Source organism: Thalia democratica, chromosome 4, assembly GCF_965202585.1.
Source record: "Thalia democratica chromosome 4, ktThaDemo2.hap1.1, whole genome shotgun sequence".
Classification (NCBI taxonomy): Eukaryota; Metazoa; Chordata; class Thaliacea; order Salpida; family Salpidae; genus Thalia; species Thalia democratica.
The window spans coordinates 84,844,351-84,869,480 of NC_139168.1; the positions used below are offsets into that span (position 1 = coordinate 84,844,351).

At 23.1% G+C, this 25,130-nt stretch overlaps 1 protein-coding gene across 1 annotated transcript; it reads right to left on the bottom strand.

Annotated features, from left to right (window-relative positions):
• Positions 1-7,660: 7,660 nt before the first annotated feature.
• Positions 7,661-24,847, bottom strand: LOC145835264 (ras-related protein Rab-35-like). The gene is made up of 6 exons (XM_082942835.1): positions 24,778-24,847; positions 22,902-22,952; positions 19,551-19,674; positions 18,380-18,504; positions 11,781-11,905; positions 7,661-8,629 (listed from the first exon to the last, which is right to left on the bottom strand). The coding sequence occupies exons 1-6, from the start codon at positions 24,830-24,832 to the stop codon at positions 8,510-8,512; spliced, it is 600 nt and encodes a 199-aa protein (XP_082798961.1). The 5' UTR covers positions 24,833-24,847; the 3' UTR covers positions 7,661-8,509.
• Between the last annotated feature and the right edge of the window lie 283 nt (positions 24,848-25,130).

Genomic DNA, 25,130 nt, shown 5'->3' on the forward strand with positions numbered 1-25,130 from the left:
TTTAGCTGACCAGTCTTTAAGCAAACCTGACAAGTTTATGAAAAGAAAAATAGTTATAATCACAAAGCATAAGTATTTACCAATTTTAGAATGTAAGAACTTATAAAACAAACTTAAACTTTGTAACAGAGATCTGCAAATTCAAAAATCATGTTTATTTTCAAGTCAATGAGTTTGTACATAATGAAAACAAATTTAAATAATAAATTTATTCTTTCAAAATACATGATTTTAGCTAAAATTTTAATAAGCAATATTGATACTTTCATAATTTTTCAAATTTAAATAGTATTTTTTCATTAAAAAAAGTTTAGTGGCTTGCCAGCAAAAATTCAGTTTTTGAAGTCTAACTCAATACAAACAAATGCTTGCAGAACGTAGTTGTACTTAAGAGTTATCAAATTAATTTTAACATTTCTTATTTAAAAATTTTACTAGTATAATTTTTTTTAATTAGCAAAAATAGTATAAGGAGTTAGTAGCCTACTATTATATGTAACTTTCATTACTTTTCAAATTGCATGTGTGATACCGTAGTAGAATCTTAGACTGCATTGTTTATTAAAAACTAACTTCTTTGATTGGTTTTTTATGTGCTGTTCAAAATTTGCTTAAGTCCAATGGTCAAATATTTTTTACTTAAGTTAATTGGCTCTTAAATAAAAATTTGAATTAAGAAGTATAGTTCAATTTATTGAATATGCTAAAGAATTAACACTCAATAATAAAAAGGGCCTGATGTATAAAAAAATCCTTTGCAAGTTTTGTTATGACAACACACAACTGATGTACTTTAGCTATATTAAGGGCATAGGGGGGTAAACACCCTTTTTTGGTTTTTTATCTTATTTTATATAGTTTTACTAAGCTACAAGATGCTTTTTACAGATTTAAAAAATTCAAAATAATTTTTGAGATATAGCCGGTCAAAGTTGGAGGCAACAATAGGAACCTTATGGGAGGCGCAAACTAAAACGGAAAATAACTAGAAATCACTAAAAATCTATCTCCTCCTACGTTTTTTGAGATAACCACCTCAAATTTTCAGGAAATGTTCCTTGCAATATTTTAAAAATTCTGTCGGAACAGAATTTGAAAAAATTAAAAAATAAAAATTTTATATAAAAAAAAAACAAAAAAATCGATTTTTTTTGTTTTTTTGTTATAAAATTTTTATTTTTTAACTTTTTACAATTCTGTTCCGACAGAATTTTCTAAATTTATCAAGGAACATTTCCTAAAAATTTTAGGTAGTTATCTCAAAGGAGAAGATAGATTTTTAGTGAAATAGTCTATTTTTGCGTTTTAGTTTGCGCCTCCCATAAGAAACCTATTGTTGGCTCCGACTTTGACCGGCTATATCTCAAAAATTATTTTGAATTTTTTTAATCTGTAAAAAGCATCTTGTAGCTTAGTAAAAACTATATAAAATAAGATCAAAAACCAAAAAAGGGTGTTTACCCCCCCCCTATGCCCTTAAGCTATTAAATAAATTAATAACTATTTTTCAATAAGTCAGTTTTTAAAGAATAAAACAATTCATTTTACTTTTGAGATAATTTGCCCTTATGTAATCATTTTCAAAATAAAAATACTGTATATTGAACAAAAGTGTGCTCACCTAAACTTAAGCATAACCCCTTTTTCTTTTTGGTAAATCTGGCCTACTAACTTGAAAAGTTGTCTGTATGTTAGAGATTTGGTTTACCCATGCAAAAGTGAAACCTTACCATAAGTGTACAAAAAGCTAAGAGAAGTATAAAATATATAAAAACTGAATGGACACTAGTCAATGATAAAAATCATTATATGACTTGGTTATAATGGTTCATAGGCTTAAAGATCTAACAAATAAAAACTGAAATGCAAAAAGTTTTCAAAAACTTATAAACCTATAAGAAAAAATTTCTTAAAGACTAGCACTAAGTAAAAAATATTAATTATTTAAACAATTTTATCTGACTTACCATCACTTAAGTATCTCCATGATAAGAGTTGGTTCATTCATCAGTGGTTTGGCACAACTGGTTGTTAAGTAAAGCATTTTGATTTTCTAAACAAGATATTTGAAAAATAAACTCCCAAACAACTTTTTTTAAATAAACACTTGTTAAAGCATCAGGTCCAGAAAATCAACTAGAGTGTTGAAAATAATTCATTTACTCTGCTTAAAAAATTTCTTGATTAAAATTTTCAATACTATAAAGAATTGAAAACAATGTTATTTTATAAATATACTTAAGTAGAAGTAAAACTTTAATCGAATAATATGGTATTACTTTTTTGATACTTAGAAAAATTTAAAGATAGTAAGTGCAAGTTTTAAATTATTTTAAAAGCGATAAAACAACCGTTTAAGTTTTGTATAGACTCTAAATAAAATAAATTATATAAGTCTCATTAATTTTCTAGTGTTTTCCAACAAACAAAAAAAATAATCAATCAAAATCTTAATTGTTTATACACATCTAAATATCTATCTTTGGTTGTAATAAATTGACATATAAAAAGAAATCAATAACAGGCATCAACTATCTCGGACAAGACTTTTAAAGGTATTTGTAGTGTACGACTCGATAACCAAAAGGTTTTTTCGTGCACCAGGTCCTTGGACCAAATATTTTGAGCGCTTTTTTGTCGTTTAATAAACAATAGCAACTTAAACTTTGAAAAAGAACTTAGGTCTCTAATTTTTACGTAAAATATAGAATAAAATGTATTTATTTTTCTATTCACTACATATTTATTAATATCAATAAAAATGCATTACAAATATTTATCTTATTTACAGCATAGCATAATGTGAAATAAACACACTCAGTAAAAATTGTCCACAAAAAACTACAATTAAGTTAAAAAATATGAAATATCATTAACAAAACTGCATTTGTTAAGACTTTAACTTTTATTCACTTTTTAATATTTATCAAGTTTTATTTATCAAAATTATACACAACTATAATTGTTTATTGTTTGAAGAAAAAGTTATACCCGTTTATTTTTAAAAGTTTTTTAAATTATTTATCAAAAAACAGTATTAATGATAAATACTTATTAATGTTTCTTTTAAAGTTCTCAATAAACTTTAGTTAATCTATTTTGACTAAAACCCTAATAGAAAAGTTTTCTTTTTGCGCAAAAAATGAACTTAAGAGTAGATGCTATCAAACATAAAAGCAATTGACAAATGTAAAATAAAACTATTACAATACTTTTTGTACTTTTTTTTTTCAATACAAGCTCATTCAAATTAAAACAAGCCATTAATTCAACATTGTGTAAGTCTAGTTATAGAACTAAAAATTTTCTAAATAAGAAATAGTTTTAATGTTTTTTAAACAATAGATAATTCATTTTATTTCTGTGTACTTTTATCCAAACACAAACAATTATTACAAGAATAAAGTGCTTATTTTCATAGCTGTTGTAAAACAAATATTAGTTTTTAGCGTAGAATGTTAAACGTGGGTCTTACAACCATTTTTTTTTAATTGTTGCCTATAAGATTTAAATGTTTTAAGAACATAAACAGTATTATACTCAAATAAAAAGATTAGATTATTAAAAACAATCATAAGTGCGACAAATTTTTTTTTTACTCGCTTAAGTTTTTAAAATTATATTGGTCTAAAAAGTCAGAAAGTACTTGTCAATTGTCATTATCACATTTGTAAAAACAATGAACAAATTTGATTTAAAAAAAAATCGCAATTTTAATAAATATTTTGAATTAGTACTTATTATAATATTTCTTAATTATCAACTCTTTTTCAACACAACTTTAAACAGAATCAAAAAAATAACTTTTTGTCAAAGTATCATGTAGTAAAATCAAACAGCAGAATATATAAAGAGTTCCAAATATACATTTTAACATTATTTCTAAAATAATATTTAGCATTGTCTTTTTAAAACATTTAACTTTCAAACAGCTTTACAATACAGTTCCCTATTTAGCTGTTCTTATCTTGAGCTTTTGTTTTAGTATAAATCAATAAAAATTACTATCATAAAAGTTCTTAGAAACATAAAACTTTATAAAAAAAGGTGAAACTTTTAATAAAGTTTTTTAATTATCAAAAAAAAATATTTTACAAGCTTTTTTGATCAACCTATAAAAACACACTACTTTATTTAAAAACAGATGAGACAGAGGAATTAATCCTTGAAAGCATGGTTAGAGTTTACACAATTTTTTTTTTGTTTTACTTTAATTTTTATACCCTTTCATTACTTAAACATAAAACAACTTATGTCTTATACTTATCTCACTTAAAAACTATTACAGATTTTTCTAACAAAACATTAAGGGTTATCTAAATTTTATTTTATTGCTCTGTATTGTTTTTTAGAATTTTTATATCCCAAAGGCTGTTTTCAGCGAAACGTCGTCATACAAATAAAGTAAAACAAAAAAATATGTATATTAATTCTTGTCCTGGACAAGACGTTAAAAGGTATCCGTGGTATACAACCCGATAACCGAAAGGTTCTTCGTGCACCAGGTCCTAGGAATAGATATTTTGTTCGCTTTTTTTTGAAGTTCATAAAACTGTGTATTTAAAAAAAAACTTAAATTTTGTTTTTTAATTTGCTCTTTAATGATAATAACTACTAACTAGTAGATTGATAAATAAGTTGTAAATAATTTACTTTAAATGTAAAAGTATCCTATATATTTTCAACGATAGACAACCAGTTTTACTAGTATGTAAGTATCGCAAAAATATTTTGAAATATAATGACTTTAAACTGTATCATGGTTTATGACTCGATAACGAAAGGTTTTTTCATACACCAGGTCCTTTGACCAAACATCCGAGCGTTTTATTTGTTTAATAAACAATAATATAAGTGGAACTAGCTAGGTAAGTTGAGCAAAAATTTTACAGAAAAAGAAATATTAATTATTACAAATGGAACTTCAAATAGTTGTTAAAAAAAACAGACCTAAAGTTTTTGTTTGTCGGTTTTAGTTTAATTTAGCTCAGAGTCTATATAATAAAGTTATGTAGTATTGTATATGTGTGTTTGATGTATTCTGTTGAAAGTAGTACTTGCTGCAAATTAAAAAGTTGTCGTTTATCAGAGTCCTTGTAAAACATGCAACAAAAATAAATTTAATAGTAATAAGTTGTTACTTTGCATAATAACTGCGTAATTTTTTTTTTTTGTTAAAAAAAAGATGTTTTGAAAAGCTAAGGATATAAGTAGCATATAAAAAAGAAGTTTATTCATTTATTAAAGTATTTTAAACAAATCTTTCCTATATTATTGTGCAAGTATTCTAATATACCAGTTTCGCTTTACAAGTTAGTCAGTTGGTATATTTTTATCTCATATAATAATTCTGCAACTTGTATTAGTGGAATGAAGCTTAATATTATTTAATTCAATTTTTTCAACGTTTAATACATGTTTTAAAACTTACTTGCTTTTATAAAATAAATACGACTACAAGAATTTATTAACTTACTAAACAAACATAGCTGGTAATAGTTTTGTTTTTATTTCACGCATAAAGCTATAAAACTTTTTCAGTAAAAAGTTTTGTTATTAGGTTATATAACTCTTGTAAGGCTGTTAGGTTCAAATTATTAATGTAAAAATAAATATATATTAAAGAATACTTTTACATGGTGGCCTTTAGTTTTTATGGAAATTTCTTCCACGTTTTTTAAGGTACAAGTTTTCTTTACCCTTTTTCGTACAAAATTTAGTTTAAGATATAGTCATGGTATAAAATTATTGAATATATACTGGAGTATTATTTTAAATGTATATTATAAAATAGATATTTTGTGATTAACATAAGTTTCAGTATTTTAAATGTAAACACAGTCTAAAATTTTAGGTTTTAAAATTATTTTTATTTCAAGTTCCATAATTTTTTTCAAAATTTTCAAACTTCAGGTTTAATGGACACCCTGTTATTTGTTTAAACCAGGGTTTCCCAAACTCTTTTTCTAAATCGCCCTTTTTTCAGAAATTTCAAAAATAATCGCCCCCAACGATTTTACAAAGTAGTTTTTCTCTTAAGTATGAAGTTTTGAGCCTAAAAAGTTGTCTTCAAAATGTAATTTAGTCTGGTACTTCTTATGCACGCACTTTTGGGCTGTGTCCAAAGTAGTTTACTGGGCTTTAGAAACTAAGTTACATTTATTTTCTTATAAGCCCCGTAAAGTGTATTAAAATACTTAATTATTAAAAAGCCTTTTGTAATCTGTAATAAATCCTGTTTAGATATATATTGTTTGAAATTAATGAAACTTTCAGGGTAGTGGTGGACAACTTTTGTAGTCAGCAATTCATATTTACTAAAAAATATTTTCTAGTTTCAACTCGTAAAAAATGTAATTGCAGGCTGCATAATTTAAAAAATAAAAAAACTCCAGCAAAATTGTAATAAAATGATTTAGTATTATTGTGATCTAGGAAATACTATTGTGAACTGAAAACAATATTGAAAGTGTATTTCAAAATATTGAGTATCAAAAAACTAAATTTTATTTATTTTGCATAAGTAAATTTTAAGGTACTTAGCGGGCCGAAATTTTACTGGACCGTACGTTACCCATCTGAAATCTTAACTGAAACCTGACATTATGATAATCTCTCATAAAATGATTTAGGACATTTAAAAGTTAATACTAAGTAACTTATTTAAGCTGCACAAAATATTTGAATTATTTTTATAAATAGGCATATTCTAAAATTACTATACCAGAGATTAAAAAACTATAAAAGTATGAACAGCTTATTTTACACATAATGAAATAAATATTAAAACAAGTGACATATAAATTACATTGTTTTAAAGATATAGATGTCAATGTTTAAAACCAAAACAAAATTATGATAAAATTTTTTTTGAAACTTATATTTTTTCTCATCCTGTTATAAACATGGAGATTTTAGTGAGTAAGTCACAAAATTTGCAGCAGCTTTACTTACTAGCAACTTTTAATTCGAGTACAAGTAATTTTGTACAAACACTATATTTTAACAGATGAAAAAAACCTTGTTCATAACTTTACATAAACACAATAATTTACTAATTTTGAATGGTGTCTCTTCAGCAAAATATTATGTAACTTATGTAGAGATGTTAATACCTTGGATAAAAAATATCTAATATTTACTTCAAGTTTGTTTTTTGCTTTTTTAGATAACATTTGATGTGTTGATTTATTATGATTTAGTTAACTTAAAATGGTTTGTCTAATTTTTTTGAACTTACTACCAATATTCTCAAAAACAAAAATTTTCTATTTAAATTTAGCTTATTTACGGTGTTGAGACCAAATAAAATTATTTATTTTGTTTAAGTTTTGTCATACGTATAAAAAACACTAACCAAAAAAAACAAAGACATATAGTAAAGTTTAGAGTGTTCTTTTTTTGAGTGTGTGAAGTATTTTTATCTCATATAAATTATTAATACAATATAACAACTTTGAAATATTTTTATAGCATATCAATCTTATTTTTGTAGACAATACTTTAAAATAAAAAGTTTTATTGTTATTTAAAGAATTTACTGTAATTTGTTAATTTGAAAAATTCAAAATTTTCAAAAAAAATTTATGATAAGTAGAAATAGCAAAATTTTGTTAATAAAGAAATGAAATAATTGTTCTATAACGAAAAAAACACGATAGTATATAAAAAAGAAGACATAATTAAAAAAATATTTTTTTTATAACACCAGCTTAATATGGCAAATAAATCTAATGGGATATTTTAATCTTTTTTTATTTTCTTTGAAACAAAACGTGAAATATGTTATGTCTGAATGTAAAAATGCAATAAACTTTTGCTATTTCAAAAAAAAAAAAATTACGAAAAACCAAAGAAAAAAGGCACATAATTTAGAAAATAACCAATAAATTAGTTATTTTCTTAGTTTCAATCACAAAATTTTATGATAAAACTTCAGGTGGGTTAGAAAAAGTATGAACTTTATAATAAATAGCTTTCATTAAAAAAATTATAAAAATATATAGATTGTCTATGATAGAATAAATATGCTTTAAGGACTTTAATTTCAGACAAAAAATTGGTCGTTTTATACTTTTAAATTAAAATGTCTTAGTTTTAAATGTTATACAAATTCCTTGTTATAGACAGTATACGGCTTTTTTATAGCACAAAATCTGCTTAAAAGAGACAGTTTTTTTATATAGAATTTGTAGAATGTTCTAATAAGACTCAGTGCATAAAACTGTATGTAGAAATATTACAAATTTTAAACATAATATTCTAAACAGAAACATCACATACTATTTCACAAAGAAACAGTATATAAGTGTCTTATCAGAAACAGTATGTAGTTTTCTATATAACATTATGCAAAACTCATTTGTAGAAGCACTATAATAAATTCCACAAAATAAATTCTACTATTTCTATTTAGAATCTGCATAAAAAGTCCCTACATAGAAACAGTAGAAAAAATTCTACATAGAAACAGTAGAAAACATTTTACATAGAAACAGCAGAAAACAAGTTAGCAACAATCTTTCTTCTTCTTTTTCTTACTTCCGCTAGCAGTCAGCCTAATTGCGGGTTCCTTCTGAAGACTTTCGATTTTGTTCTCTAAAACTTGCCTGGTGATTTCGGCGAACATCTGTTGGTAATTTAATTAGTATGCTAAAAAAATATTTAAATTATTAGAGTTGAAAAAATACACAATAAATACAAAGTTACATTGATATACATTACGAAAGATATCTTCTAAGTGTGTGTATAAGACTGGTACAGATTTTTTTGATGGTTCTAATAATTTTTTTTATTGATATTTATATAAGGGAACTAAATAATAGACCCTGTTGCCTAACAAATTTGTTTTAAAATGAGCAAACTTTTTGCACATATAAAACTAAAAAATAAAAAGAAAGTCGTCCGGATTATCTGTGCACAGTAATGTGCATAAAAACATTTGAGCAAATGTATTTAGAGTAAAATAATCTTCAAAGGGGAGTGTGCAATATATCTTAGTTTGTTTTGTAATTCCTTAATAGTTTCAATGTTGAGTTTGAAACAATAAAATCTAAATAATGTAAAGATTAATTTTATAAGTGAAAAAGTATACACTGAATTTTCTAGCGTTTACATATTTAAATTCAGTTATTCATTATGCTCACCATTTTGAAATCTGAGAGCTACTGCTCTAGAGAACGCTAGATCGGAAACAAATGTTAAGTTCAATAATATAACTGAAGCTACAAATAAGAAAATGATACTAATTGGTGAGGTTCATGACGGAGATATTTGTTTTAAACTCAATAGGTCTCAAGAGGTTTGAATTGACTGACTATTGAATTGAATTTAAGCAATTAAAAAAAAGTTTTAAATTTGCATACTTATCAAAAATCAGTCCACGAGGTAATACAGGTTTGATTCAATTAGGAAAATAATCATGTTTTAAATTCTGTTGACTTTTCTATTGCAATAACTGCTTAATTTTTAAATAATAAACTAATACTAGTTGTATTACTTATTTTTATTCATTTAAAACTTAAATGAACTATACAAACATGTAGATATATAAAAACATTTAAATTAATTTATTTTGATGTTATATTTTTAATTATTTGAATTAATTTATAATTGATTAGTAAAAAAAGTAGCTAATTTTTTGCTTATAATTCTCAAATTATACAACTATAAACAATTTTTAGTTAACATAACTTTACATATAACATAAACAAAATAAAAAGTATACAAATATGTTTTATATAATATTAAAAACTAATTATAAGAACAAATACTAATCACACACTTATTTTAAAATAAAAACTGTATGGTTTCTCAACACTAGCTTTAATACTTTTGTACACTTAAACAAAAAACTTGAAGTGCATTTATGATTCATAAAACAAACACTTTAGTTTTTATATGCCAAAAATAAAAGTGATGTAATATTTAATAAACATATTTCTACATCTATATATCTTGTTCAATTTATTTGTATAAAAATATCCTATAAGAGTAATTATCAATTTATACTGTAACTGTTAAAGTATACAAATAATTTGTATGATTAAATTATTTATGTTAAAATATCCAATAAGAGTAGTTAATAAATTACACTGTAACTGTTAAAGTATACAAATACTTACCTTTTATTTATGCGTGGGTATGTAAATTTCTGAGAAAGGAATATATTTATTATCTTACATAAAATTTAGTATACCTAGTTGAAAACTTTAAACTTACAGATTTAGTACAAACGAATTTACCTTAGCAGACCATTTATAACTTATCACTAAGTTTGTTTCATAAAATAATTATGTTTTCAACTTGTAGACCCACACGAGTATTCAAAATAAATTTATTAAAACATAAGCAACATAGTTTAATTTTATTTACTGTTTACTTTAGAATGTAATGAAAGCTTTTCAACAATAAATTTAAATTTGAATAAATGTTTACTTAAACTCCTATTTTATAAGTGTATTAAGTACTTTGTAATTAACTCTTGTAAATTTGTATTGTATTCTTGTAAAGTTGTTAAAAAAATGATTTGCTTTTACAGTATTAATTTGAAAAAAAAAACTACTTGAGTTACTTTAAAAAAATAAAGAAAGCACATTTTTTCTTAAACAAAATACATTTTTGTGTAACAATTTATTTTTTTAGTACACATTAACGCTATTCAACATATTTATAGAAAAAAATATTTTACTATTTTTAGATGTTATATGTATAGATCTTTTTAGATGACTTAAAAAAGTACTAACAATAAAGTATAATATTTTATGGTATATAAAAGCTTTCTATATATTTCTTTAAAGCTTTTAAACTTTTTTACTAAAAACGGTATTTTTTGCACTGTGAAAACTTATTATTTTTCTACTTTATTATTTCCATATTATGAAATACACAAAAACGTGCTGTCTTATTTATGTGTTTATGCATAACTTTTTTCAACAGCTATGATAATAATAACATCACATGGCCCCATCTAAATAAACAAACTTTTTTCTATATTTGTAAAATTTTAGAAAGTAAATTGTTCTTAGAAAAAATTTTAAGTGTTTCCAATATATTACAGCACTTATACTTTTTACAACCAAGTATAAGAAAAAAACAATTAATGACAAAAATGCTTACTCCTAAATATATAAAAAGGAACAATTTATACAAATATTTCAAGTGTATTTGAAGACAATTAATTTTCCATAAAAAAGTTTTTGCTTTCCATGAACTTTATTTTTCATTTTAGTAAGTAAAACTTCTATTTAAAGCATTTATTTAATCTACATTTACAAAACAATAACTAACTTCTCTAACATTTTTTGTTATCTTTAACAGAAGTTTCAAATAGCTTAAATTATTTTACAAAATAAAAACTAACTTCTTCAACATTTTTGTTATCTTTAGCAGAAGTTTAAAAGATTTAAACACTTTTACTTATATAAAGTACTAGTTAACTCATTTAAACAAATTTGTATAATAATTTTACAAAACAATAACTAACTTCTTCAACACTTTTGTTATCTTATATCTTAAAGCTTTCCTAATAAAAAATTTTGGATGATGACTAAAATTTTTTATTTATATGATACATCTTTTGTGTCGAATCGAAATTTTACTATTTAGCATGTAAAAATTGATTAAAACTCCAGGTTTTTTAATGATTTTCGTTTAAAACTCCAGGTTCATAGCGTAAAATCTCAAATTCCAGTTTTTTTCAGGATTCCAGGTTTTGTATCAACCTGTTAATAGACTGCAATAGCACTTATTTCAAATACATTTACAAAATTACAACTAACTTCTTCAACATTTTTGTTATCTTTAGCAGAAGTTTCAAAAAGTTTCACATTCGTTTGTTGAGCAAAAACTTTAGCATCGTCCGTTTCTACTGCTTTCTTTTCTGGGCAATCATCTTTGTTCCCCACTAAATAAATAACATTTGTATGTATATATGATAATAAATTAATTTATATATTTCCGTTTCAACTGGTTTAACATTTTTATCTCCAAATGTTCATATATCATATAATATAAAAATTAAGTATAAGATGTAACGTTAAAAGGCGTTAAATCCTGGAGATCCTGATAAGCTAAGATTATCGGAATATATACCACAGATGTTATTGTGTTAAAACTTTATTCCGACTAACGGCGTTTCACTGCTCTCAAATAAATTTAAGAACAGATCTACGTCTATAAAATATTAACCATGGTTGCCACTCATCAAGCCGAGAAAAATTTCCTGACTTTTCCTGACTTTCTACTAAAATTTTCCTGACTTTTTTAAATCAGTTTTACTTATAAATTGTTCACTTAGACTAAAAAAATACTACCTAAACTATTTAATATAAAATATTTAAATTAAAAATCAATTAAAAAAGAATATACTTCAGTAACTGTAAAAAATAGACATAAAAAAGTATGTAAACTATATATCTCTTGTATAAAATATTTCCTCTTATCATTGTTATAAAATTTATAACAAATAAATATACTCTTATTTACTTTAAAAACTTAAGTTACTCCACAAAAAATACAAACAATAAGTTAACTTAATTTTGGCATATAACTCTCTTATAACTTAATTTATAAATTTAAACAACTTTGAAAAAAATATAAAGAGGTAAAGTATACACATTAACTTGTTTTATAAAATACCTAACTAACTGCTTAGTTATAAAGAACTCAATTATTTAAACAAAAAACACTTTGATTCTAAAATTATGCTAGGTAAACTTTTGTGTATATATCACAGTTTCACTATGGAAGTGTCCTTGCTACAGATCATCAATACTAAAAAGCTTGCAAAATCTGCTTGTTCAAGTAGGGTACTTGTTCAATATGTTAATAAAAATTTTTGCAGTTTTATAAAATATATTTTACTAATTTATACCAGGTGAAAGCATTAGAAATAAAATTAAATTCTTTTGTAAATTTCTAGGAAAATTTTGGATTTTTTTTCTGACTTTTGATTAATTTTTACAAATTGAAGGCTTTGGAAAACAAGGAATTTTGTAAATTTAAACTGACAAAATCTGACTTTTTTTTTAAATTTTGTCAAATTTCCTGACTTTTTCTGACTTTTTTTCAAAACCCCCTATTTTTTCCTGACTTTTGTCACATTTTTAAATTTTTCCTGACTTTTCCTGATTTCCTGACTTTTCCTGACCGAGTGGCAACCCTGATTAACACACATTAGAAAAAAAGCAGAAAAAGCTTTATACATAATTATACATGCTTTTTCTGCTTTTTTTCTAATGTGTGTTAATATCTTATAGACTCCGTAGATCTGTTCTTGAATTTATTTGAGAGCAGTGAAACGCCGTTAGTCAGAATAAAGTTTTAACACAATAACATCTGTGGTAAAAATTAAGTATTAATTATCTATTTACCTTGGTTTAACTAACTAGATTAACTATACATTTTTTACCTCAAATGTTTTATTTTAGTTGTAAATTTTTCTTTATTTAAAGCTTGGGAGTTAATGTAAATATAATTTAATTTTACAATTAATTTCAATTGATTGTATATTATTAAAAACATACATTTGTTCAAGTTTATACTACAAAATATTCCAAAGTTCATGAATAATATTATTGAAACACAATCAGTATGAACAAAAAACTTTTTATTTTCAAATTGTTTATCTAAAAGTATTCATTACCTAAACATGTGCTTATAAGGGAACGGGTCAGAAAAGCACGGGTGACACTTTAGCACGGTGTGACAATTTAGCACAGAATTTATTTTGCTTTTTTTTTCTTTGCTTAAATCACATTAGGTACTGTATTGTTTAAAATATCTAAAAACCAACTATGCAACATGAAAACTAAAATTTAATAAGCTTTAAATTCAGTTACAAGTTTAAGCTTTACCTAAAACTAAGACAAAACTTAATTTAAAAACTTTATCAACTTGTTTACTACTTAATTTTAGATAAAAATATTTTGATACTTTTACTTTAAAGTTTTGAACATAAAACTATTTTAATAAAGTTAGCAATAAATACAAGCTTTAAAATTTTTAATTTTTTTTTAAATGCTTAAATAATTCTAATAAGACTAAACTTTAAGCGTAAGGTTTAAATAAAAAGTAAGAAATATAAAGATTAAAAACTTTCTTATTTCATTTTAAGCCCATAGTAAAAACTTTATTTATATTTTTTTTAAGACGATATTTTTAAAAGTGTTTAAACTAATTTTCACAATTTGTTAAGTTAATTATTTTAGATAATTAAACATTATTTAAATAAACATTTTAAAAGATTTAAAATTTTTACGTGCAAAAATGTCACTCCGTGCTAGAGTGTCACTCTGTGCTAAAGTGACGCTGTGCTTTTCTAACACCTACCCACTTATAAGCCGTCACTATACGTATTTATTTTTAACTTTCAAATTAGAGAAGCAGACCAAGACACATGAAAAACTATAAACAAACAATTCACAAACTTTACTGTTTTTAAAAAAGGTAGTAAACTTTTATATACAATAAAGACACTAGATTAATCATAATAACATTAGTAAAAAATACATCTAAATAGTAAATACTAGTTTTAAACAACTATATTAATGTAAAAGTTATTAAACAAATTTTGATATATAAACAAATTTATTACAAAAACAAAAAAGTATAAAAAAAATATGCCTATGTATATTTAAATTCAATAAAAAATGTGTTGCCAAAAGCAAGGGTGCTATTGTTTGTAAAAAATTTTTTAGTTTTAATATTTTTTGAAAGTTAGTTTTCAATTTTTATCTGTTAAATTAGCCTGTAAACTTTACCAAGTGTTTAAATATATATACATATATAAATATCATTAATACCAAGTTGCGAACAGAGATATCCATACAGTTTAATTAAAAACACACAGATATAAAAACATAAAGCTTAAAATAGTATCTTAATTGGGCATAAGCCTTTAAAAATATATAGTTCAAACATGTTCAATTTGATAAAGGTTAAACATTTATTTTAATTTTTCTTCCAAAAATAAATGTCCAAGACACACAATATTTTTATCGTAGGAGATTATAAAACAGATTATAAAATATTAGTTTAATTGGTCTTCTATAAAACTCACTGATTGATATATAGGCTTATATATGTCATAAATTCTTTATTTAGTAATTTCAACACAAGAAATAATTCACATTATTGTGAAATAGTTGATAAATGTTTTGTAATAATAATTTAGATTAGTACAACACACTTAAATAAATGTGTCTTTAATTTATAACCATGTTAAAAAATAATTTTGTATATCAAAAAAACTTATATTCAACACAGTTCTTTCTAAAGTTTTTACTAAAACACTCATCTAAGTTCCATAAAACATTGGTATTCAGTCAACCATAAATGTTAAAACTTTAGTCTAATTAAAACTGTATAAGTCTTTATCATAAAAATTTTATTTCAGTAAATTAAAGCAAATAATTTCTAAAAATTTATTCAATATTTGTTACGTAATTTTAAAAACTAATAACAATATCATTACTTGAATTTAACTACTAATTTTTAACAAAGTAAAAATAAGTTTCAAGTTATAAACTTATTAAACGTGATAAAAACTTTTTAAAATCATTTATAAAAGACCTTTTTTTAAACATATTTCATAATAAGAACTTACAATAACATAACCTAAATTTTACAAAAGGATATTTTTAATATCTTAGGCATTTAAATAATTTGGTTGAGATTTTAATGAGAAAATATCAAATTCCAAAGAAAAACTAATCAGTTGAATTATTTATAACCACAACCACATATTTGATTTTTCAGACAAATTGCCTTAATTTTTATACAATGATTAAATTTACCAAGTGAACTTATAAAACTGTTTGTTTGTTTTATTTACCTTATAACTTTCACAATTTATTTGAATTTGTTATGCTTTGTAATACTTGTTTTACTAATTTATAATTTAATACATTCAAAACTATTTTATTAATAAAAACTTTATGTTTTCAAGTTTAAACTTTTATTTGAAATAGCTCAAACATTTTGCTATAAAAAATTAATAATTACAGATTAAACTTAGAACTAATTTGGTGAATTTTTTTAACTTTAGAATAAAGTATTTTAGATTAACATTAGTATACAGTATAAAAAAAATAAATCAAATAAGAAAGGGCTACAATAAAAAACAAGTAGTTTTAGTAAAAGTTATTAAAACTAACTAGTTTATAAAGTATTAGTTACGTGATTTCAATAAACTTTTGATACAAGTTATATAACTTTATTCTTTAAAACCAATTATAAATAAAAAATTGTTATTGATAGAAATGTTTAATTTATATTATGTTAATTATATATTTGAAAGTTTTATAGCTTTAAAAATGTGCTTTTGTGTAAACCTGACAATTAAGAAAAAATATTAAGACACTAATAAGATTTAAAAAAATGAATAATAATAGTTTAGTTTTTAACCAGGTAGTTATATAATACTAAATAAATTGTTTAAACGGATTTATCCTACAAAAATGTAAATAAAAAGTTGTTATTAGTATAAACATCAGAGAGTTTATATTGCCTAATTAAGCAAGTGTTATGTATACCACAGCGTAAGAGAAATAAATTTTATAGTTACTTTACCATTTAAATAATAAAGAAATACTAACATGACTCATTAAATGTATTTTAACTTTTATTAAATCATAACTTTTAAACTACCTGAATAATATACTTTTAAATTTTAATTGCAACAATGTTATTTGAACAAGATTTATGTAAAATTTATTGAATAAATAATATTCAATCATTAACTTTTGTTCAAAGTTTACTTTTATGTATAATTTTTCAAATATCATTTAGTTTTTTAAAATCTAAAGGAAATTAAAAACTAACATATATATTTTTTAAATAGTAGTTAAAGGACAATGATTATAGGGTTATACAGGTTTAATAATTCAACTAATAATAAAACTTATTAAACTACTTAAAAGTTTCATAACAGTAAAATTTTTGAAATACCTGAAAGTTTATAGGAAAATTTCAGTTTATTCTAGCAGTTATCTACTTGATATTAGTTAAAAATAGTTTTAATGACTAATTTATTTTATATTACTAGTTTACAAGTATCATTTTGGGACAAACAACTTTGAACACTCATTTTGTTGAATTCTCTTTTACATTTTTAGGCATTTTGATTATAAGAAAAACATAAAATTGTTCGAATAACATTTAATCAATTTTAAATGCATAAAATTAAATGCTGTTTTAAAATACATTTTAAATAATAAAACAAATACAAATCTAAGATCAACTACTAATTAAAAAAGTATATTTAGAATCATAACTTTCTTCAAGTTTTTGATTAACTATTGATTTTTATTTATTTAAATGCTCTATAAAGCTATATTTAAATGGTAAATACAACATTATTTCAAGGAAGATATACACTTCGATAAGTAAATGGATAAAATAATCTAATAAAAATACTTTTGATAATTCATTACTAAACAAGTATATTGATTACATTTTACATTATTAAACAATCACGAATAGTAACCAAACAATTATATTTTATAAAGCTTTTTATCTCAATAAAATTTACAGCTGTAACTTTTTAGCAAATTTATTATATTAATGGCAATTAAACGGATGAGTGATTATTAACGATTTGTGACGTGACAGCTTCGAATTATGATGTCATAATGCCATCCGAAGCAGCTGTTATTTAACTCCTAATAATTTCAACTATCTCTCTATGCTGCATTTTTGTCAATTTACAACTTAAAGCAAAGTTTTAATTTTTGTTTCAAATATTTTTCGGTACGCTAATCAACATGTATCATACAAAATACAAATATAAAAGTAATTAATTTTCTACACAAGTATATTTTGTAACTCAGTTTACATTTTTATCGATTTACAATTTAAAGTAGATACTTTATTTTCTATTATTTTTTTACAGTATTTATTTTACAGTGTGTAACTTTTGATATTTAAACATATATTCAAAGTTTACAGCCATAGGAGCGGGTAAAGTTACTTTTTTTAAAGTTAGTCTTTTGTTTACATTGATAACCTAGCTACCAGTTTCTTTTACTGTTTTTCAAATTAAAAGTAAATTTTGATAAATAAATTATCAAAGTTGGTAAGTTCAGTATGTTTCTATTTAAAAGATGTTTCCTGAAACTTCGAGGTCTATAGCTGAAAAAAAGTTAGATCTCAGTAAATTAAAAAATATAAGAAACTGACAAAAAAAAAAGTCGGGTTCATATTCTTTGACCACAATTGAAAAAATTGACTTTATACCAAAAGTTAGTTGAAACTTTATTATGATATGGAAAAATGACTCTCAGTTCATACTTTAAGCTTTCATAAAAAAGTCTAAACTAATTTTACAAAAAAAAATATCCCCTATGGCCTCCTTAAAAGTTTAATATAATAAACAAACCAAGAATTCTGGATACATTGTCACAATTTTGTTCAATTTCATGGAGCCATCTTTTCACGTTGACAAAACTTTCAACGGACTGAACATCATAAACAACTATAACTCCATGGGTGCCCCTGTAATACCTGTAAAAATAATTTTATAAGTTTATTGTTTTAAATACTTACTAGAACAACAAATTAACAAATTAGGAATTTTGAATCTTGAAAATAGCATGTGTTAGGCAAAAAATTAGTACTATTTTATCAACTTGGTTTACCTTTATTTTAATACTACATAACTGACATATAAAGCAGTTTGCTCCTAATCCTCAATAAAATTATTTTTAATTTATATAATATTAATTTTATTTACTCAAAGGCAACGTCGTTTCAACCAAATCGGATCTTCAGGTATTTTTTAATATCATTGAAATAATTTAAATAAAAACTTATAGATAGCAACTTACTAAGCTTAATAAACTGAAATACTAAAGAAGTGATAATTAAATTCATGTCTAATCGAAATATTCGTTTATTTTTTCTCAATACTTATATAGAAGTATCAGTTATAACCTCCTCTTGCACAGCCTATAACTATGTATACTAGGATTATTTATAAAAATAAAACTTTAAGTTTTCAGCACTTGTGAATTTTATATACTAGAACTATTGTGCAAAACTTAAGCCGACTTATAAAAAAGTTTCACACAGGTTTTTTTCTGAAAATTTGAATTGAAAAAAGTTTTAAATAGGCACTTTCTGTGTTTTTTGAATAAAAACTTAAAACTCAAGAAGACTTCTAAAAAAAATTATAAAATCAAGAAGCGCCTTTGTGAAACTTTCTTTAATTTGTTTTAAATTATGCATAATGTGTTTTTGTGACAATTGCCACATGTAAAACAATTTCCAGCTAAAAACTGTAAGACCGAACTTTTGGGGAACTTGGACCGAACTATACATATAGTTTACATTGGGGTTGTTTCCAGAAAATATAAAACAAAATCAAAGAAAGTTTTTCTAAATCGGCTAAATTTATGTGTAAGCTGTTTTTGTGATACATGCTGACAAAATTTAGCTGAAAATTCGAAGGTCAAATTTTTAATAAGCCCCCTACAAAATACACATTATTATATATACATGTGTGATAATATAGTAATTATAAACAAAACAATATGTTCATTTATACTTACGTTGAAGTGATTGTCCTGAATCTTTCCTGACCAGCAGTGTCCCAAACTTGTAATTTGATTTGTTGACCTCCAATTTCAATTGTTCTTATTTTGAAATCAACTCCTATTGTGGTGATGTATGATCCTGTGTACAATAATATTTATTTTAAGACTTATTAAGCACATAGAAATACTTTAATGTGGTTAATTTATCTTAACTAAAACTACTACACACTACTTATAATTTCCAAAGTTTTCCATCTAACATTGGTGTATAGGGGTAATAAACTTTATTACAAGGTTGTCAAAATTTTTTGAGAAATTTCTTTTAGGTTTCTGAATTTCTTCCTGATTTTTGAAAGTACAAGTTTTTGGGTCTATATTTAGTATTAAATTATGTTTATATTTAAAAAAATATCTTAAGTAGTATAGTAAAATTGAAAAGATACTGTAAAGCTACTTTAAATGTGTTTTTTTACTTTAAAATAATTAATGATGATAAGTGTAATTATCTGTATGATAGATTTTTCTTGTCAAATCGAAATTTCACCATATACATATATTTTTTTTTGACGCATATATTCTTAATTTAGATAATAGCTGGACAATAATTGTGCAAAGTTAAGAAAATTATTTCTGAATATTTTAACAACTATATGTTTTATTCTAAGCACAGCAAAAACATTTTATGCCCACCAATAAAACTACAGATTTGGCTATTAAACAAAACTGTAAAGGTACTTGGTTAGAAAAGAAAATCTTACTACTAGATATAAAAAGAACATTTATTTCTAAATGATAAAGCATATTTGAACTTAGTTTAAAAAAAATATATGTAACTACCAAATATATTTTAAATATAAAAAAAATTGTAGTGAGCAATATAATAAAAGGAAACTGTTACAGTTTAAAAATATTACTTAACAATTTTTAGTCAAAGGAAGTGTAAAACAGCCACTTACTTCAGTTAGTATATGAATACTGAATATGCTTTCTGATAGTTTGATAGATGCTAGTAAATTTTAAGTAAAAGTTATAGTAAATAACACTATTAAAAATAAAGCTATATAAGTAAATAATTATTATAAACTAATACTACGGATAAATGTTACTAATTTGCTTAATTAAAATATATTTTATTGATAGTAGTCACAAGTATTTACTTATAACACAATTCATTTCGAATAGTTTTTTTTTAGTTTTATTAAAAATAAGACAGTTCTTTTCTATTTAGAAAAAACAAAAGTGAACATTATATAAAAGTATTATACAATAAACATGGTATAATGCTTAGGTCACAAGTTGTAAGAAATAAAATAAATTATTTATATAACACAACAAAAAAATATCAATAACATAAATTTCTAGAAATAATACAATCAATTTAAAATTATTTCTAGCAATTAAATGTAGGTAGGGGTCAAAATAACTTAAAATAACCATTGTTGTAAATAAATAAAATGTAAAGAAAACCATTTAGAACAAACATAACAGTTAGTTAATAAAGTTGAAAACAATTTTCATAGTAATTTCTTAAGGCCAACATACCTAAAAATTTACTTTTATTTAAAAAGTTATTTACTTTTTGAATATAAATGTTGTACATATCAATACTTTTGTTTAATAAATTTTAATTAACTTTAAGAAAATAGCATAGTTTAGCTAGAGCTAAAATCAACTTGAACCATATAATATATGTATTATATATCATTTGTACAGATAAGATAACTTGTTTAGTCAAAAACATATTTAGTTTATAGTTTTTTTTTTAATTAAAATAAAACTTTTTATTGTTTAGTGAAATAAAATTCATTTCCTGATACCACGCTACATAATAACAACTAATTAAGTATTTTATTGGATAATATTAACTTTTATTATCATACAAACTAAAACTATTTTTAGCTCAATTGTTGTAACATTTAAAGTTACCAACTTTTAAAATCTACTAAAAAATTGTAACATTCAGAATATTACTTGTTCTATGAATTAAATACACTGGTAAAAAGATAATATACAAAAACTTTGAAATAAGCTTATATTGACATATTTAAATAATAGTTATGAGTACTTAATGCAGTAGCTTTTAGCAGCAAAATATGAATCGTATAATCATTTTAAACACAGTATTTTAAGCAAAAAACAAGTTGTAAAACACATTTTATTACACAAAATTATTTTTATAGCTTTTTTCAGTTCTTTGATATTTACAAAAACTTAACCTCTTATTTTCTTAAATAAAAATAAATAAATAAAGTTTAGCAGTTAAAAGTATTCTGGTTAAACTCAAATTAAATTTGTAGCAAGGTAATTAATTATTTAAACTTATTGAACTTAAATTGATAGGTTTTTATACCTTAAGTTAGGCAATAAGTTCTGAAAATCAATACATGTTTTGTTTAGTAGTTATTGCAAAATTAAACATTAAACAGAGAAATATAATAAATTTTAATTAGTGACCAATATTTGAACAAGTCAAAAAAAAAACAGTGCTTTAATACAAATAAGTTTAAAAAAAGTAAATATTTAAAGATATTTACTTAACAAGACTTTAAGTTAATTATGCCAAAACAAAATTTGTTTAAAGAACAAAAAACAATCAAACATCTCTATTGCCAATTGAAATACCACAAAAGTAGCTATACACTTCTTGGTAAATTTACAATTGTTTTTTCCTTATTTCAGTAAAATACATTTTCTTGGTATTACTAAGTTTTATAAAAAATTACTCATAGGTAAATGTAATTAAATGTTTAACTTTTACTAAGTAAGTTTTACCCAAAAAAATCTAATATATTACTTTAATTAGTTAAAATCAATTTAGTGTACCAACACAATTTTAATTACAAACAAGTGTATTAAATACATATCAACCATAAAATTTTCTTATAAAAATTTTATTTTGTAAAATTTTAACAGTTTTTAACAATTATATAAGAGCAAATAAGTGCATTTGAAAATTACTTATAAAATAACACTAATTATTCATTTAAATACAGGGTTGCCAAAGGTTTTATTAAAAACTTTTTTTAGGTTTTTGAAAATTCTAGTTTTTGTCCATTTTTTGTATTAAATTAAATTTAAGGTAAAAAATTGTCTTAGATAATAAAAAAACGTTGAAAGGAAAATGTAATGCTACTTAAGATTTATTTTAAAATATAATTCTTAATCATGCAAAAAATGTTGTATAAGATAGATGTTTAATATCTAATCAGAATTTGTACTAAACCATATTTTATAAAAATAAAACCCAAATATTTATTACTAATTCTTGAAAAATTAATGTAAACTTATTTGATTAAATCAAAGTGATAAATGCTATACTTAATGATTATAAACGTAAAAAATATAAATAATTAAAAAAAAAATTACCTGAAAATGTGTTGTCAGCAAACCTTAGCAATAAACTGCTTTTTCCAACTCCTGAAATATAAATAATTAATTTATATATAACATAAAAACATTGCATATCTTTATAAACTTTTTTTTACTTATAATAATGTTACTTATAAAATAAATAATAAACTTCTTTGAATTTTAATTTATTACACATGTGTGGATTTTTATTGACCAATTTTGTGTCAGATTCTAAAGCTTATTTACATTTTCTATACTAACACACAAAAACATTATACAATTGCAAACCATAACTTAAAAAAAACTTTATTGTATTAAATTGTTTAAAAATTTTAAAAAGTAATATATTACATTATTTTAGATACTTTAGATCAGTGATTCTTAACCTGGGGTAAATTTACTACCGGTAAAAAATTCCCTTGTTTTGGGATAAATTTCTTTATTACAAGTTATGTAAATTAAGACCATAAGGGGGTTAAAAACTTTTTTTTACAATAATTAACTTATATGAAAGCTTTAACAAACCACAAGCCAGTTTTTATAGAATTCAAAAATATCATTTGACTTTTGAGATATTTAATTTTTGTAAAAGTTTCCAATACAAACATATGTACCGCAAATACTTTGGGGTCAATTTTCTTGGAAATTTCAAAATCACTAAAAATATATCTCCTCCTTCATTTTTCAAGCAATCTTCTTCAAATTTTTAGGAAATGTTCGTTATATTAAAAAGAAAAATTATTTACTTATGAATTTTAATAATTTAAAAGAACAAAAATTTTCACACAAAAATTACAAAAAAAGTCTTTTTTTACAAAAAAAGAATCTTCACAAATTTTTTTACAAGTCCAAAGTAATGTTTTTTTTTGTTAATGTATAAAGATTAGACTGTGAAAGTTTGAAGAAAATTTATTGAAAAATGTAAGAGGAGAAAGATTTTAAATAAAATAGTCTTTTTTTACAGTTTTAGTTTTCCCTTCCAATAGGGAAACTATTATGCGGCCCGGCTTGGACTGGACATATCTCAAAAGATTATTTGATTTTTTTAAAACTATAAAAAGCATCTTGAAGCTTAGAAAAAACTCTATAAAATAAGATCAACTTGTAAAAAACATGGCTTACCCCCTATGGCCTTAATGTTTATTCTTTTTTATTTGTTTTTATTTTATAACTTGTACTTAACTGTAATTTTTTAAAGTTATATAAACTCTTTAGAGTTTACTACTTTTTATATTTAATAAGATTAAAGTTCAAAATATCTAGTTTTTTTTCCTCAAAATTAAACATCATTTTGTACAATGGGGGTGAATTTGGTATATACCAATAAAATATATAAATCCTTTATAATATCCCAAATATATCCAAAAAAGAATAAATTTGGTAATAACCATCCAAAAAGGGAAAAATATGAAAAAAAGTTAAGAACAGCTGTTTTATATAGTTAGAGCTTTGCTATAAAAACTTATATATAGAATGATTTAACTATTCAACCAAAACTATGTAAACAAAACTATTATTAATTACATTATCTAAACTATAAAAAGTATTATCAGTTCATAAATGTTATATAAACAAAAAATAGAGCTCATATTCTTTTGTTATATATTTTAAGACATATGGGTGTAAAATTTTAGTTAATTCAGTTTTATTCATTCAATAATAATTCTATATTGTATATAAATTAAAAGAAAAACCAAGTAATTAAATTTGGTTGTGTTAAAATTACAAACTGTAAGTTTAAACTATCATTAGTTTGCAACTCCACACTTTGTCAAAACTTAAGAGATTTACAAATTTTTCAACTTGGTTTTAAATTATGTTGAAACTTTAAAAAGAATCCAGACAGAGTTTAGCTACTTGTTGCAGTGAAAATTTAAAATTTCAAACCAACCGCTGTCTCCAATGATCAAAAGTTTGAATAGATGGTCATAAGCGCTCCCACTCATTTTTAATTAATTTCTGTATAAAAAATATGATGAAAATATACTGTTGTTAAAATATTGACATTTCATGATTTATACTGTATGAAGTGTATATATAGCACTCACTAAAAGTTTTAAACTGTTGTTTTATAAATACAGGGTGTCCACTAGTTTTTGAGAAACTTCTTCCAGGTTTTCTGAATTACTTCTAAGTTTTTGAAAGTACACGTTTTTGGGTCAATTTTTAGTTTAAAGTTAAAAATGTGTTAAGAAGTATAACAACATTGAAAAGATACTGTAAAAACTCTTTGAGTCAAAAAAC

Bases quoted from the DNA above. Each gene is read 5' to 3' on its own strand.
- LOC145835264 (XM_082942835.1), bottom strand. From the start codon at position 24,832: ATGAGTGGGAGCGCTTATGACCATCTATTCAAACTTTTGATCATTGGA. The intron at 22,953-24,777 runs GTTGGTTTGAAA...TTTATATTTCAG, and splicing joins TTTGATCATTGGAGACAGCG to GAGTTGGAAAAAGCAGTTTA. The intron at 8,630-11,780 runs GTTAGTTGTAAT...AATTACCAACAG, and splicing joins ATAACAAAAATGTTGAAGAA to ATGTTCGCCGAAATCACCAG.